The 18064-nt window shown below is 46.7% G+C and overlaps 1 protein-coding gene across 8 annotated transcripts in view; it reads left to right on the top strand.

The window, feature by feature from the left end:
- Positions 1-18064, top strand: part of CALCOCO2 (calcium binding and coiled-coil domain 2) — a 746974-nt gene that overhangs the window by 15437 nt on the left and 713473 nt on the right. For all 8 annotated transcript variants that reach the window (XM_069634588.1, XM_069634584.1, XM_069634582.1 and 5 more), the window contains exon 2: positions 5477-5663. In XM_069634588.1, coding sequence (XP_069490689.1) covers positions 5478-5663 — 186 coding nt within the window. In that variant the 5' untranslated portion in view covers position 5477. The remainder of the gene's footprint in view (positions 1-5476; positions 5664-18064) is intronic.

Below are 18064 nucleotides of genomic sequence, written 5' to 3'. Positions count from 1 at the left end.
AACAGGCAGTGCGAAATAATGCTTAGACCCAGTCCGCCTTCAGAGGCACCTAACTAAAAGGAAGTCCGAGCCCTACGAAGAGTGGAGCCTTGTGCTCAAAAGTACCTGCACACGCTGGTGCCAACGGGCAAAAGGGGAGTCTCTTCGAGGGAAATCAGGCAGTTCAGTTTAGTGCACAAATGAAGAAGAACAGTGTTCCGCGACTCAAGCGCAGCCTCCACTGTGGGCAGAAGCAGAGCGCGACTACGGAAAGGTGTGCTGTTTTGACACAGCGGGGAAAAGCTATGGGCTCCTGCAGGAGGGCGACCAGTTCCTAGCTATGCTACTCACCGGTCCCCGATGCAAGCAGACCCAGGCTTCTCCGCGTCGGTTTCAGTCGCTGGCAGGTTCAGAAGAGCAGGGGACGTCTCGTCATCGTGTTGAGTCTGCAGCAGCAGAGTTGAGTAAAAGATGTCCCAAACGAAGGAACCCGCACAGTTTGTTACCACAGCAGGGCAACGGAGCGGCCGTGTGTATCTGAGCCAAATGTACACTACTCACTTCAGACCTGGGAACGCCAAGTGTACGAAGCGTGTGAGAGTGACAAGGACTCGAAATACTACACAACCTGGCGGCGGTTGCAGAGCAAGACTCCTGTGTAGGCTGGTCAGTCTGCTGGATGGCCCAGAGACGCTTCCGAAGGCTTACTAGCAGGAGATGGTGAAGATGCCGAGAATAGCTGTCCCCGCTATTCCAAGGGTCGAAGTACCAGTACAGGCCTTCTGGTTCGATCAAAGGTGAAAAGGGTTTCACAAGGCGACAGCAGTGCAGAGGAGCAGTCCTTCAGCGGGTCACCAGCGATTCCTCGGTTCAGCCTCTTGGTTGCAGGATACTTGGCTCCTGTATTCCTTCGTTCGTGAGAACTCAGGAGATCGACATGGTAGTGGTGTTTCCAGCCCCCTCTTATCCACGGTTCCCTTCGCGCCAAAACGGAGGGGACCCAATGGGAGATCCGCTCATCAACACTCACACCATACGTGGACCTATCACGGACCACGGTGGTCCCAGGCATTCACACCACCCTAGACTCTCTGGCACCCAGGATGTGTATTGGGACCAGACATTCCAGCCCACATCCTGGAGGCACACACCAGGCATGTAGAAGCCCGCGAAAGCATCCGTGTTTCGCGGGAAAGTACATGCCCAAATAAGGAAGGCCCCGGGTCGGCTCGACCTGGGGAAGGTGAAGGGAGCAAGACGGTCAGCGGACAGGACAAAGGAGCCTCGTGGTCTGGCCATTTTGGGAGCCAGACCACCATTTTGGGTTAAGCGCGAGAAACGCGCTTAAAACGCCAAAAGGAGCTCAAAACACAAGAAACGATCGCTGCCACCATTCCCGTCCGTGAATCACTTGCACCGATCAGTTACAATCCAAAAAGAGTATCTAGGGCCTGTAGAAGGCTAGAGACCCAAGAGAGCAGTAACTTAGTTTACAGTGCCCTCTTGTGTCATGTTGCACGAAAGCCGCAACATGATAAAAGAAACTACGTAAAACTGCGTTTCCCGGTACTGACTGTCTTAAGGGCATGTCAGTTTCCCCGTAAGAAAGGAGCGAAAGCCCAGAGGAGTGCGGCAGAAGGCTGCACTTCTCTGGCAAAGTCGAGAACAAGGTGAAAAACAGCAGCAAAAAGTTTAGGGGTTGCCACATGGAAGGAAAATTACCTACAATTACGAAATCTTTCCTAACACCTTGCCCTCCTAAATTGTCAATGTTGTCTTGACATGGCTATTTGGCTGAGACACACCCATTGGATGCTAATTCACCAATCGGAACATGTACAACTACTTTATCAGTTGATATAAGTGACACGTTTGTATTTAATGTATACCTCCAATTATAACAAACTCAGCATGTGTTCAAACTCAGCGCCCCAAAAACAAAGGTGGGGACCCCTACATGGGCATCTGGGGTGAGTTCAATATATACTAAACAGAGAGGATGCCCTATGTGCTGAAAAATTAAATAAATGTGTTTCAGAAAGTGCATGCGGAGGACCAGAGAGTGTGTTCTTATTAAAAATATATCATTTTATTCTGTTACAATTTCATAAAATACATTTTAGAACAATTATAAGACAATTAATTTCCAATCAACATATATTTTTTGTGAACAAGTTTTTTTGTGCAAATAGTGCATTTTTGTGTAGACATTTCTCCTATGTGTATATCACTAACACACCATTCTACCATTCATCTTCACAATCAAATCTAGTTTGTATAGAGACATTCTAATTAACTTTTACAGTAGTAATATTCCTACTTTGACAGTCCACCATTATGTATCAACTATGTATCCAAGCTTATTCTAGTAGTATTCCTCTCATCATTGGATTTCCTTTTGTATAGTTTCAACTTGACATCAATTGGCCAGATTTTACAGAACCATTGGTCAACGTCTTCTTCAGGATTAGTAGACTTATTCAAAGGCTTTATCAGTGCTACAACATATAAAACAACACCATGATTTAAAACATTAAATAATGCTTAAAAACATAGACAAACAACATTGTTAAAAACACAATCTCTGAGCTCCCTCAGTATGCTACTGTGATTTCATAAATGGGTAGCAAACTTCAATTTTGTTATAAACTCAGACCCAAGATGCTCAGGGTTAGTTAACCTCCTAATGCAAAAACGGGGGTAAATTAATTACCATTGTTAAGATTGGGCCACTAAGTCCCCAACTGTCTTCAAATAGAAACCAAGAAAACCCCCTTGCTGTACATTCCTGTCAGTTCAAGCAATTATAAGCCCCAAAAGGGTGCACCATACAGAGGGCCAGGGTTAAAGATATCTGTAAAGCAAGGCAATCTCATTTGTACCTTTAAATGTCCATTTAGAAAAAGTTTTCAGGAGAAAAAACCATTAATATATGAGGCTACCCTTGCCCCATTACCCCAGTACATGCTCAGATGCTGCTTCGAACACCACCTCGTAATAACACAGTGACCTCTGAAAACACTTCAGGACCAGGCAAAGACTGCAGCAGGGTGTAAATGTTGTCAGTTCATCACTGGTGCTGTGAGGGTCGGGACTGGATCCTGACACTGAAGAGTGCTGGTCTTGAAAATGATGCATCCTGAGGTGGTTAGGAAGAGGTAGCCAAGGTGTTTACAACACAGACTTCCACAAACCCAGTTAATCATCATGGAATGCCCTCCACCCTTTACCAATTCCATGCTACATGAGTGAATGAAAACTTAGTCCAACGAGGGTGCAAAGGCACAGAACAAAAAAAGAAGAAAAGGAAGAAGTCACACTCTAGGAACTCTCTCGCCCATACACAGTACCTCCTCATTCGCCAGTAGACTCTGTCACCAGTCTCCAACCCTTGACACAAAATCGGAGAGGTCAGCACCTACGTTAGTGCAGAGCACATACCATTCCTTATTTCCACTTATACTTCAGAAAAATTGGAATAGCCTGCAGAAAATGTTGTGATATATTTACTAAGGTGTCGGTGGCTTGCAAACCGGTTTAATTGCCCAGCCCCGCTGTGCCCTCAGGGTGGCGGTGGAGACCCTTTTTACTCATGCAGGTGTATGCTTAGGAGCTTGATCCCAGGTTTTGGAGTGTATCGGAATGATGCGGCACAGTTCGCTCCGTCGCCACCACCATTTGTATTGGTACTGACCATGCTTTATCTCCCACACCAGAGATGGAAGTCCAATGATGTTCCTGGCCACCAGGAGCCACTATCCTGCTAGATTCGAGAACATCTTTCACCAAAGAAGTTGAGCCTATATGATTGGGGGTTGTGAATATGGAATCTGATAAACCTGTTGACTTCCTGGAAACATATTATACTCTGGTCACCAGGCATGTTTTGGGACTGCGGCTCTTTCCGTTGCATAACAATAGAACACTTGAACAGACATTCTGAAGCCAGGTGTACCAAAGCAGGTAATTCTACAGTCTCAAAAAACTTGCTAGAAAGAACAAGTGTTCTCTGAAGGATCCAGAATTAGTGTCCATGCACACTACTCCAGAGAGAGGAAAGTGGCCGACTTCCAATCTCTCCCTGAGACTCTTGCCACACTGACAGGAGGCCCCAACAGCTGGCATGTCAAACCCAATCCAGTCATCAAGATCTAATTATGCACCAGAATTTTCTGGGCTCAGTATCCATCACCTTGGCTCTCTGTCCCACTGTCTCCTGACACCAACTGGGTCACTGATGCTGTTCCCCAGAGTCCCTGGGCTCCAAGTCAAAGAGGGTTTTCTGTGCTACTGCTGACGGCAACAATCTTTCCTCTGTGGTCTGAAATCCCACCATGTAGCCATCATTCTCTGAGTCTTTGATTATACAACTAGGGGCCCAAAGTCCTCGCTTGGGGTCACTTTTAGGCCTCGGCTGAATGGTTGTTTTGGTTCTACACCCATGGATTGTAACATATACTTTACAGCAGAACCGCAGAAGACCTTTTGGTGTGGTCATGTTAAATCATTAGGGCACACTTTCTGGTTCTCTTAAAATTCTCTAAAGGTGACAATAACATGTACTTACCTGTAAACTGTCATTTTGCATTTGTCCTCATTGGGGTTCTAGAGTTTTTAGGGCAATCCTGGTATTTCGAATACCTACATGTGGTTTTTGTATACTTGTTAATATGTTAAACCACCATGTTTCACACCCTTTAGCTATATTTAAATTAGTTAAAACAATACTAACATACGTAATCCTTTTCTTACTGGCTGCAAGGTGATTGGATCTTCCAGAGATCATCTGCTGTTCTTTTAAATAATTATTTGTTATCTACCATTTACCTGCCCTTGAATATGCATTTCTGTGTAGAGATCACTGCTCTTACATGTATACATGTTCCGTAAGGTAGATGGTGTTCTATTGTTGGTATCACGACATCGAATGTTTAACTGACATCGGAAGGGTTCCGGGTCTCTATGTAGACCTGCTTTACTATTCCTATATCACGTGCCGTACCTACACTTCATACGTACTGGTAAATGTGCATATCCCTAAATTGCTTTACTTCTACTAAAAAGTATATTTTTTCATTAAGTATACTGTGTGGACAGTCCTTAATGTGTGTTTGTGGGTTGGCAAGCTGTACCTTTATGGCCACCGTGTTGCCCTCCTAAGAGTGAAGCTTGGCTGCTCTGTCATGTTACTAAGATGAGGTTCAGGTCTTACTTGGTGGTAAATCCTGCCTAACACTACAAGATAGTTTTGTCTAAAACCTCACTGGAGGACATTTGAAAAATATTCCTATCACCTAAATCAGGGCATCCAGGGACAATAATGGTCCTAGCACAGATCTTTTTGAAGCACTTTGGTTTCTGCAGATGTCTGAACCGTGTGTTTGTTCTTACATTTCTTATGGCACTTTGACGAGCCAAAGGTTTTTTGGTATAACTTCTATTTACTTGAATTTTGTTGTCTGTCTCCTCTTTCCTATATCCCGCCGCCCCCACACAGAATGGCAAGCATGGCAGAAGAATCCGACCCTCCAATTTCAATCGTGTTCTTGGAGAATCACAGCTATTCCCATGTTGTATTCGATGATGTAAAGCAGTCGTATGCCCCTGGTGTTGACCTGACCTGCCATTACAGCCTGAGCAAGCACATCGCCCAACGTTCCAAGGACTGGCTTGGAATCTTTAAGGTAGGTTGAGTGACATTCTAAAGTGCACTACAGAAACACCTTCTCAGAGGGGGAAGGAGAATGCATGAAGGGCATCATGTGGTGGCTAACCAAAAGGTGAAAAGCCTTGGATCAACATGAGGTTGGAGTGCATGAAAATTATTGGTGGATCCATGTTAAGCGATACTGAGGCACTCTTTATGAGGGCATGGAAGGGTTTAAGGGACAGTGAGAGGCTTTATTGAAGGACTGATAGAAGCACAAGAAAGAGTTTGAGGGAAAAGATAGGCGTCATTGAAAGAATTGATAGGCCTTATAGAAGGAGGGGAGATGCTTTATGGAAATAGGGTATCTGCTGTGTAGGAGTGCTTCATGGAAGTCGGATGGGCTGTATCGAGAGACAGGAGCTTTATTGAAGGAGTGTAAATGCATTGACGTATCTTGAGGTATCGTCACTGTTTCAGATGGCGGAGCCCCTTTCCATGAGGCCTAGGAGGAGATGCCGCTACCTGATAATCCCCTAGGGGGTGGTACTCAGCGGGAGGCTGTCATGGGGAGGAAGGACTGGATTGAGAGTAGTGACCATCTCGGGAGAACACAGTATCCCTTTGACCCTCCCACCTTCCCTTAAAAAACCCTCCAGTTCCACACTAGCCAATGTCCCAATGTGTTTTTGTAATATATCTCGGGCAAGAACTACTGGAACGAGGAAGAAGCCATGAGTAATGAAGATCACTGACAAGAACTAATGCACACGTTCTAGCCTTAGGAACAATCCTATTGGCCAGCTGTCATTCAAAGGACAAGAGGTAAGAGAAGGATGGTGTCTCCGTTGATGGGTGGGCATGGGCCGGAAAAGTCCACAGGTATGTGCAGGACCGCAAAGCAGAGAGGCAGATGGTGTCCGAGGGAGAGTCACAATCGCAGAAGGCCAGTGATGCAGAAGGCAGTCTGGAGAAGAGGAAACGTACCTGCACGTGACGGAGGCCACTGGAGTGCAAGGAAACCACTGCTGAACTGCAGAGGAGAAGTGTGAAAGACTGGTTAAGGTCCTGGTGAGCCAGAGAAGCCGCTGAAGATCCAGGAAGACCCGCAAACAACCGGATGGTGACAGCCAAGGCCCTACAGGTACAAGGGTGATTAGTCCTAGGGTTGCAGAGACCCAGAGTGTACTGAATGCAGAAACAGATGAACAGAAGGAATACTCACCAGGGCAGAGTGACCTACTGAAGGGGGTCCGAGACATTTATCAGGAAGGCATACCCTGACCAGTAATAAAGAGGAATACAAACCTAGATACAAGTGACAATCGTAGACCTTGGCAGGAGAGTAAACCAAGTCTGTGGAACAAAGAGAGATTAGACAAAGTGAACGCTGTGAATAACCAAGTGAAGGTAGTCTGGGACCCACATCACGAAGGCATACCCCGACCTGTAATAAAGGGGAATACAAACTTTGCATAAACAGATGATATTCTACAGATGATATTCATAGAGCTTGGCAGGGGAGTAAACCAAGGCTGTGGCTTGAAGAAAGAACAGAGAAAGAGAAATGGGAGAGAGTAACCAAGTGAAGAGGCTCTGGTACCCATGCTGGCGAGACGCACCACAAACAGTAATAAAGAGGAATACAAACTGTACAAGTGGTATTCACAGGCCTTGGCACTAGAGTAAACCAGGGCTGTTGGTTGAAGAGAGAACTGAGAGAGAGAGAACTATAAGGGAAACCAAGTGAAGGGGGTCTGGGACCCATGGTGTTGTCATACACCCCAAACAGTGATTGAGAAGAATACGAAGCTTACATGTTCAAGTGACACCCAGAGACCTTGGCAGGAGAGTACACCAAGGCTGTGGGTGGAAGTGAAGTCAGAGAGAGAAAACGGTGAGAACGAGAATGTTCAGTACCCTACTTGGCAGGAGAGTGGACCAAGGAGGGGGTACTGAGAAAAAGGTCAGGGACCCTTGGCAGAGCTTGGGAGAGAAAACCAGGCTTTTCTTCCTTGTCGCATTATGCTGGAGTCGGGTCTGCACACCAAAGGTTAGGGACCCTCAAGACGGCTTGAAAAGGTATCCAGGACATTCTTTCTTGTTGCAGAGTCTGGGAGCCAGGCCTGCTAAATGAAGATAACTACTTACTTTTGACCATTTTAGATACAGAGACAACCTTGGGTAAAGTGGAATGACTTAAGGGAAAGGGAAACAACCCCTTGAGTCTTGTGGTACTTTGTTTGCTTTTTTACTCCTTTTTGGAAATTTTATCTTTAACCACAAATCCGGGCTTGAGGTCGGCCGTCAAAGCGATATTTCCCTTTTTCACCTTTTGTTGAGTTTAGCTTGTGAGGGATTTGAACACGGGACGGCGAACTTTACTTTGACATTCTGGCACAGACCGTTTCATTAGCTAGTTTTGTTGAGGCAGGGAAACCCCTCTTAGAGGTAGGAATAGTCCTCCACCCCCCTGCCTGTGACTCATACTGCTGGGCAAGGTTCTTTATCCCAGGCACCCTGTCTCTTTGCTGGTTGGGACCGTGTCCCGATCTGGCATTGAGCGTTCTCCGCGCTCAGACACAGCCCCCTGGGCTCCTGTGAAGCCACCGTTTGCTCTGACTGGGAACACTGTCTGCGTTCAGGCAGGCATGTTCCACCCTGTAGCGAGGCAATGAGTTTGCCCGAAACTCCCCGGCTTGCTCTGTCTTTCCCATTCTGTTCTTCAGCAAATCACTGTTTGCTGTTTGCACTCGGTAATTTCCACTTCTCAGACAGTCTCTCCACTTCAAGCCACTACCGGTACCACACACGTCACTCGGTCCTTCCTCATCTTCCATGTTTTTATCTGCTTGGGTTAATAAGGAAGAATTAGAATGCTGACCTAGGTTCTCGTGTCTTCTTCCATCCTCATGGGTCCTCCTTGTCCCAGTTAAAACACCTTTATTCACTACATGATCTTTGCCATTCTCCCTCGTCCCAGTACTGTTAAAATATTTTACAGGGCAGAAGTGCATGGGGTTTGTGTACTATGTGAGGATTATGAATCAGTGTGGTTGTGGAAACCTTTAAGAAACATCTTGGTTTGGGTATGTGTAAGACCCTTCTTGTGGTGGTAAAAGGGACGAGATTCTCTGACTAGTCACAAAACATTCAGTTGCCACACTGACTGTGCTGCCTTAGCACTCGTGGAATGAACCTTACAACACATTGACAAAGGATTCTGGTTGCAGTTTATTGCAGGATTCCATCAAACATGTAATAGCTTGTTTCAAAAGAGCTTGTCCATTAGTCTAATAGTATTGAGATGCATAAATGTGCCATGAAGCGCTAAAGCCTTCTTATATGTCAAGTTAAGACTTCAGAACTCTTTGCACCTATGCCATCCATGCATATGTCTGAAGGTGTGGTTAAATACCCAACAGAAGTTGGTGAGGTACTTGTTTGACTAAGGTTGAACTCTGATATGACTTTTAGCAGCAAGCAAGGAAGGATTTCTTTTTTTTTCAGTGGTATATCGTTAAAAGATCTTCAGGTTGAAGGTTTGTCTGACAGTTGCTGTTGTAGCCAAATAAATGAGTATATGAAAAGGCACTTTCCATGTTTAGTTCAAAAGGAGCTCCAATAAGCACAACGTTGGGCTTTCATGAGGTTGATGGTGTACACAAAGAAAAGAATCGCCTCATCAACCCTCCAAAATATTCATGTTTAGCAGGAATTTTGATGAAGTGTACCTGTGACGGGGCTCTCCTGTACACAATAGTGACTTACAAGTAGATGCTTCTGGAAAGGCACTGCAACACACCCCTTTCAAAATATAAAAGGGACCGGGCTATTACCTCATGGGCTAGTGGTCATATGTGTAGTTGTTTACCAAACAATAGTGGCAAAATGTCTTCCATTTGGCAACAATAGGACATCCCAGTGAATGGTCTCATGGACTCTTCAAATTACAATTTTTCTCTGGCAGAGTTGAGTGCCCATACTGGAGGGCCTCTGGATCAAAACGATTACATCAAAGGATTATAGATGGTTCTGATGAATTCCACCACTTTTCACCCAGATAGAGGTCTGGTCTGAAAGCAAATTCCTGCTGTGTAACAGAAAGAGGCTGGCCATTTGGGTACCACACTTGGTGGCTCACACCAGTGCCTCTATCCTCATGGAGGCAGAATCCTTCTTGGATTTAATAATGGTTGCATTATGCAGAGGTAGTGGAGGAGAGACACCGAGAGAGGCCTTTACACCATCCATCAAGACGACATTCCCCAGAGACCGCAGATCAGGTTGCCTGGCTGTAAGATGGGTTTTTTGTATTTCTTTTTGTCAGTGTTCCCCACCATGACAAAACAGGAAAGCTAACACATTTGGGTGCAGCTACCATTTGTGTATCTACTTTCCAGTTTCAAATCTTTGGCAGGTTTTGAACCGTACATGTAATGCAGAATTACAGTGCCTTCTGTGAGAAACCAGAAGGTGTCTCATCCGCTAATCCCCGGAGATCTGTCATCCAGGTGGCCAGGACATGCCCATTGCTTTTGGATTCAGTTCCTGGGGGTGGACCAGTGCGGGAGGATCACCTGCGTGAGGCATCTTCGGGGAGTGGTACACTGGATGGCGAGACGCAGTATCCCTCCACCTGTAACACCTTTTCCCCATACTACCAGGTAGGATACATGGGAAACTTACCCCCTCCCCTCCCTTCCCTTCTCAAACACTTTCAGACGGACAGCCCGCTCTGGGAGAAAACAGACTCACACCCGAGCCGCGTATCTGCCATGTCCCGCTACTATGGTCAGACGAGGTCAGGCAATTACCAACAATCACTCACACCTGACTTCCATTAAACTTCCCTACACGGATAAAAGGCAGAGCACTTGAGCGAGGCAAACCACACTAAGGTACAGCAGTTTCGGCAGCTAAACGAGGGGAGAAAGACAGCAAACCAAGAAGGGTTTGTAAAGGGGGAATTACCCATGACCTTTTCGACAAGACGCTGTTACTTTCGAGAAACCTTCAAGGCAGAAAGTGTAAGGCCAGGAAACCAGACTGAAGAATCCTGCATCGATGGCCCTCCCGCGTAACTGCCCAAGGTGGGGAGGAGGAGGAGCAGCAGCTGCCGGAGTGGTATTGTCCTTGGCTCCAAGAACAAAGAAGCGACAGAGAGATCAACACAGTTGGTGAGTTGGGGAGACCAATGCAAGATCGGTCTGTGTTGAAGTCAAGGTTGCAAGCGGCAAAATTGTGCTGGAACAAACATTGTTAAAAGTGTGTGCTGAAAGACGCAAGTAAAGCTAAACTGTTGATGAATTTTTGAACTTGAGAAGGAAAGATATGATACAGTTGACGGAGTGGACTGGCACCGTGGATGTGCTCAATCGAAGGTTTCAGTAAGGTATCCCGCCAAGAGACACGAAAGCAGACAATTGATGAGAACAATTGTGTGAAGTGAATCGAAGCAGTCCTGCAACGGTTTAAGCAAAACCCATTGCACGTTCAAAAGTCTTCAATTATGATATCAAGAGGATTTGAGCCCGAACGAGACGGATCCGTGGTCCAAGCCTGAACGAGGGAAACAATTGTGAACTTCGAAAAGGGGTCTGAGCCTGAAAGAGGGAGACCAGTTGTGAAGTTGTGAATGTGAAAACCCAGACTAACGTGTCAATAAATGATACTTTGCTCTCTAAACGCTTGTTTATGGAAGGTTACATCACAGCCAACAAAGCAAGGAATTATGACACGAGGTAAAATCATGACAAACACAAACTTGCCAGGAACTATGGCAATGGAGTCCATGGTATTCTCTGTGAACAAGCCACACAGACACAATCATGGGATAGCCCACGAGTAGACCTCACTGGTGATGGTCTGGTAAATTCAAAAGTCAAAGCTCCTGAAATAAGGATGGAGATAATTATTGCAGATCTCTCGACTTGCCCTATAAACCAAAGGGGCACTGAAGGGAATTTCACCGAATCCGTCTCAGTAAAAATGAAAAGAGGGGCCACTGATCATCCCAGCCTTGGAAATCCAGTCCTCGCACTGGGACGAAGGGAGACAAACCAAGAAAAAATTGTGAGAGGAAATCTAGCTCACACTAATAATAACAACCATGATTTCCCAATATTTGTGATTCGTGCAAAGGCCAGATAAAAAGGTTTTAGTCTCGTCCTCCATATTGGATCAAGCCACAGTAAGAAATCGCCTTCTACCGCAACTGCTGACTGAAATTACTTGTCTAATTTCACCCAAAATTGTAGCCGCAAAACCTGCTCTGAGGAGGGTCTTAAGAAAGGATCTGCCGAGAATCTCTGGACCAGCCTTAACGTGTTGCCCAGCGGGAGCTGTGTGATCCTCAGTTCGGGCACCAGACGATGAAATTCTAATGATGCAAGATATGATGGATTTGACTTAGTACTCGATCGAAGGTTCTGAGTCCGATTTGGTCATGATTGAGCTTTGACGTCAGATCAACATCCCTGCTCGAGAACAAGTGGGGAAAATGCAGCCACACTTGCTTCTATGGCAGAGGGCCCAGATCTCTCTACCTTTTTTGACCCTCTCGAAAAAAAGAAAAAGAGCGGCCAAGAGACACTGTAATGGTGACATTTCGAACAATAAGCCACTTGTACCTGACACAAAGCTGACCAGCGAACATCACGTCCATATTCGATCTGAAAGCAGAAGGAAAAGGTCTCGGACTCCTCCACTTCGAGTCAGATTACCCAGACTGAATACTCGACTGAGAGAAGAAACTTCCAACTCCTCAACAGCCAGACCCTCCACTGGCAAGATTAGCAGTGGCATGAAGGGAGCCTTAACTAAGAACCGACTTGAACACACCATTGATGCCGGCCCTCTGCAAAATCCACCTGCTAACCCAAATCAGATCAGCCAGCGCTCATTAAAACAAGAGAATTTTGGATACCGAAGATGGCCTAATTCTAAAAAACGGTCATGGAACTCCTTCACTGCATCCCAAACTTACGCCACATCTTCTCTAAAGAATTGAAGATCATAGAATTTGGAGATGAACAACGTATGGATTGTATATATCTTCACATTCCATCTCCTGTGGTAAAGGGGATGCTGATGGATGCAGCGGAAACTTACTAATGCTGGGCTTTGAGCCAACCCCATTGAAAGCTGCTGTGGACCCGCCAAACGTCCCACATGATGATGAGCGGTTGCCAGGGGGAATGAAATGTCCTAGCAGCAAGATCGAGCAAATTCACTCTCCATGATGTTTCGACCCTGAGACGACCAAGGGAGCTGCAACCTTTTCTTGACCCATTGGATACTGGTTGAGTCCCAAAAGGTCAGAGATTCAACTTGAATATCACATTCAAACCGGACCGCCTCAGAATCAAGCAACGCAATAAACCCTTGTTCATCGTTCCTGAACCAGGACCTGGAACATTTGCACTGGTACTAGCTTCCAGGAGCCTTGGCTAAATGGGAATACACATAGCCACCCAAGATGCCCCTTGCTTTCCTGCCAACAATAGCCCCCCTTATCTCCATACCGCCTGGACCAAACTGCGTAAAGATGGCCTCTTGGAACAAAAGGGGCTTCAAACACTAGATCGAAGAAAGTGATGTTAAATTGGGGCTTATGATCTTATCTGTTCGCAGGAAACTTGGCGAAGTGAAAAACGCGTCCTTGATGGATATGAAGTAGTTCTGACCCCTGCAGCAAAAGGCCAAAAAGGTTGTCCATCATCGGGCCTTTTGACTGCAGTTAGATCTGGTAGTGGCTTGAACATATACAAAGTGATCTCCACAAACCTGTTTGCACAATGTTACACCATCCACTGGTCACCTTACGCACACGAATACCCGTGCAGTCACTAAGCCCTCCATCTCAGGTCCTGTTCTGCCTTCCCCTTCTGACCTCATGTCCTCACTCCCTCAAGCAGCACGGCAGCGGCGCACACAAGGGCATCTAACGCGCTATGGTCATATTCACCCATTGCAACATTGGCAGCTGCCCTGGCGTCTTGGAGACAGTCGATGGAGACGCCGGCTTTTTCCTTTGCTTCGTCACGCCCTCAGGAAGACCCGGCAGCGTTTTGAAAACTTGGGTCATGTGACAAGGAAACGTGCTACATCATCGGTCACGTGATGGGTCATGTGACACTCCTAGGCCCCTTTAAAACCGAAGAGGGAACGCTCGTTCAGTGCTTCACAGCTGACCCAATCAGGCACTGTTCGGCGTCTTCCTGTCTCCACATCTTGAACCTGGACTACGGACTGTTCTTCTTGGATTCCTCTGTCAAGCCCTTGGATACTGTTTTGCTCTGCTGTTTCAGGACCTTTGAACTGAATTTTGTATTCCTTTGGATTACCCCCTGGTTACGACGAACTTGGCTGGCTTTTGACCTTGGAACTCTTAACGGACTGTTTTCGGATTTCCTCTTCTGTTACCTTTTGGAGTACCCTTTCCATTCAGGTCTTGCAGTGCCTTTTTCTACAACAATCTATGCCTACCCGCTGCCGCTTGCTACACTCTGCAGCCACACGGAACACCTCCAGTCTCATCTTTCTCCTTCCTTTCCCCAGACCCTTGCGGTCGAGGGGTCACCGGTGTTCCTGGTTCCTGGCGTTCTTTGGCACTCAAACAACCTGTGGCCTCAAGGATTGCTCAGGAAGTTATTTGTATCTTTCTGAGTGGAACTTGTGGACAGAGGCCCCATAATCTTCACGACCATCAAGTCATAACAGACTGTGAAGCCGACAGGTCGTTCAGATTATGGAGGCGTCGGCTGGGGACCCCGTGGCCGCTCTACTGCAAGCAGTTACTACCTTGAGGGCCGATATGGCCGCGGCCACCACGGCGTTACACCACCGCCTTGACTCCCTTCAGAGTGCTCGCCATCCCCTACCTTCTGATTCCGAATTTGGGGACGCCACACCTCCAACTCCTGGTCCTTCTGCCACCTCTTCCACCCCTTCCATCATCATTCCAGTAATTGCTCCCACTCCTTTTCCTTTAGCACCCCTTGAGAGATTCCAGGGAGACCCCAGGAAATTCCGTACATTTTTGAATCAATGTAAACTACATTTCCTTTGTAGACCTTCAGCGTTCCCTGATGCACCTGCCAAGGCTGCGTTTTTGCTTTCCTATTTGTCTGGCGTCGCTGCCACATGGGCCAACACATTACTTGAAAACAATCATCCAGCCCTTTATGACTTTGACCTACTAGTGACTGAAATTTCTAAGGTTTTTGACACTAGACACAAAGTTCAATCCAGAGATTTGGAATTACTAGATCTCACTCAGGGGAAAAGCACCCTTATAGAATACATAACACGATTCAATCAGTTAGTGGTAGAAACATCTTGGCCCGAAAACAAGAAGGCTGTAGTGTTTTACAGAGGTCTAAATGGCTCCATTAAGGACGCTTTGGCAGTGGTGCCGTCGCTTCCAACTCAGTACTCTGATCTGGTTGATCTAACACTCCAGTTAGACGCTCGACGCACCGAGCGAAGGCAGAAGTCAGATTCTCAGGTACACAGTTGTCGGTCTCTCCTGATGAACCCATGCAAGTAGGTGGAATACGTAGCCCTATAACTATGACGGAACGAGAAAGGCGGAGAACCGACAACGCTTGCTTTTATTGTGGACTTAATGGACATTACGTCAAGACTTGTCCACGCCGCCCAAAGCAAAAGAATCTGGGTTTTCCGACTGCTCGTCCCTGAATATGGGGGCCAGGACGAGTTCTCCACAGTCCCCCACTTCTTCTCCTCCGGCATTTGGGCCTATTAGACCAATCACAGTCCACGCCTTATTAAAGCCTACTCCTGACACAATGCACCCCGTTCAGATTATCATTGATACCGGGGCCACTGGCTGCTTTATCGACATACAAATGGCTTATGCCTTGAACCTTCCACTAGTTACCAAGGAGTTTCCTGCGCCTGTACAGGCTGTGGACGGGACTTCCCTTGCTTCTGGGTCCAATTCGACAACAGACTGCTCCCATGGAAGTAGTCATCCAGGAAACACATAGGGAAACACTTGCCTTTGACCTCATAACCACCCCTCAGTTTGGTATCATTCTCGGCATCCCTTGGTTAAAAAAACATAATTCGCTAATCAGTTGGGGTACTGGCCAGGTCTGTTTTGAATCCGAAGTCTGTCAACATTTTTGTCTTATCGAGAGAGAGGAGGTATTCGATACACTTGCTGCAGCGTTGGGTGCAGTAGCACATCTGACCCTATCCGAGACTGAGGAACATCACTCTTCCACTTCACATATGGTTGGTGCTGTTTTTTCCAACATACCTCCAGTTTATCACAAGTTTTTGTCAGTCTTCGACAAGGGCACCGCAGAGAGTTTACCTCCACACAGACCCTACTACGATTGCCCCATAGATCTAGTCCCTGACGCTCAGATCCCCAAGGGCCGAATCTATTCTTTATCACCAGTAGAGGATAAAGCCTTGAAAGAATACTTGCAGGAGGCATTACGTTTAGGCCACATTCGGCCCTCCTCACCTGCTGCATGCCCTATTTTCTTCGTTCCAAAGAAAGAGGGGGATCTTCGCCCCTGTGTAGACTACAGACGTTTGAACGCCATCACTATCAAAGATAGATGCCCCATACCTCTCATCTCTCCACTCTTGGATAGACTTACACACGCCTCCATCTACACAAAATTAGATCTTCGGGGAGCATACAATTTGATACGTGTCCGCAAAGGGGATGAGTGGAAGACGGCGTTTTGCACCCGACAGGGTTTATTTGAATACCTAGTAATGCCCTTCGGTTTGTGCAACGCCCCTGCCACCTTCCAGCGGTTTATGAATGAGGTCTTTGGGGACATTCTGGACAATTATGTAGTGGTCTATTTGGACGACATTCTGATCTTTTCCTCCTCTTTAGACGAACACATCCTTCACGTCCAAGAAGTCCTATCCCGTTTGCGCAAGAATGCGCTATTTGCCAAGCCTGAGAAGTGCCAGTTTCATACCAAAGAAGTAGAATTTCTGGGTTTCCACATTTCACCAGGTGGGTTGACTATGAATCAGTCTAAAGTACGAGCCGTTTTGGAATGGCCGGTCCCGGTAAACTTGAAGTCTTTACAGTCTTTCCTGGCTTTGCCAATTTTTATAGGCGGTTCATCCCTGAATTTTCCACTATAGTGGCACCATTAACTAAATTGACCAGTCCACGTGCCTCATTTATCTGGACCCCCGAACATCAAGCCGCTTTCGAGTCCTTGAAATCTGCGTTTACCTCAGCTCCGGTCCTACAACACCCGGATCCGGAGTTGCCATTAGTTGTCGAGGCAGACGCATCATCCTTTGCTTTGGGAGCAGTATTGTCACATCCTTGCCCAACCTCTGGTCATTTACACCCTGTAGCGTATCATTCACGCAAGTTTACATCTACTGAGTCCCATTATACAGTTACCGAAAAGGAACTCCTGGCGATTAAAGACGCATTTCAGGTATGGAGACACCATTTGATGGGGGCCAAACACCAAGTCACAGTTTTCACTGATCATAGGAATTTGCAGGATCTCGCATCCCTCAAGTGCGTCAACAGTCGTCAGGTGCATTGGCACTTATTCTTCGCAGCCTATGACTTTGTTGTGAAAACACCGTCCTGGTCTGTCTCATGGTAAAGCAGATGCTCTATCCCGCTCCCCTGGAGGGGTGTCACTTCCGGTCTTCCCAGAAACTGTGCTTGACCACGGGCATGTAGTATGCTTATGCACTCCTTCACCTCCTCTGTTGTCAGCCATACGCACATGGGTTTCCCAACATCCACAACAGTTAGCAGAATGGGATCCCCTTTATCACAATGGTCTACCTTTTGTTCACAACAGGTTGTTCCTACCCTCTAGTGACACTCGAAATCTAGCTATGGAATGGTCTCATGATGCCGCCATCCATGGCCACCCAGGACAACGGCGTACTCTGGATCGACTTAAACGCTGGTGCTGGTGGCCTTCGATGCGGCGTGACGTTGAGAATTATGTCAACACCTGCTCAGTGTGTGCCCAGTGTAAGTCCCATAGAGGCCACCCTTTGGGTCTTTTACAGCCCTTGCCGATTCCCCCCAGACCCTGGCATACCTTCACAATGGATTTTGTGACTGATCTCCCTCGTTCACAGGGTTATGATACAGTATGGGTTGTAGTGGACGCCTACACAAAGATGGCTCGCTTTATTCCTTGTTCTGGTATACCCTCTGCACCTATATTGGCAAAACTGTTTTTCGAATCCATTTTTTGTTTGTTTGGGCTCCCTACAGTCTTGGTTTCTGACAGAGGTTCACAATTCACGTCCCGTTTCTGGCATGCGCTCACTAAATTATTGGGTATTGATGCACGATTTTCCTCTGCTTACCATCTGGAAACCGACGGCCAGACAGAAAGGGTAAATCAGGCCATGGAACAATATTTACGCTGTCTTTCACTACAA

This window comes from Ambystoma mexicanum, chromosome 13, assembly GCF_040938575.1.
Source record: "Ambystoma mexicanum isolate Mex_15411 chromosome 13, UKY_AmexF1_1, whole genome shotgun sequence".
NCBI classification, from domain to species: Eukaryota; Metazoa; Chordata; class Amphibia; order Caudata; family Ambystomatidae; genus Ambystoma; species Ambystoma mexicanum.
This window is presented reverse-complemented; position numbering and strand designations above follow the sequence as displayed.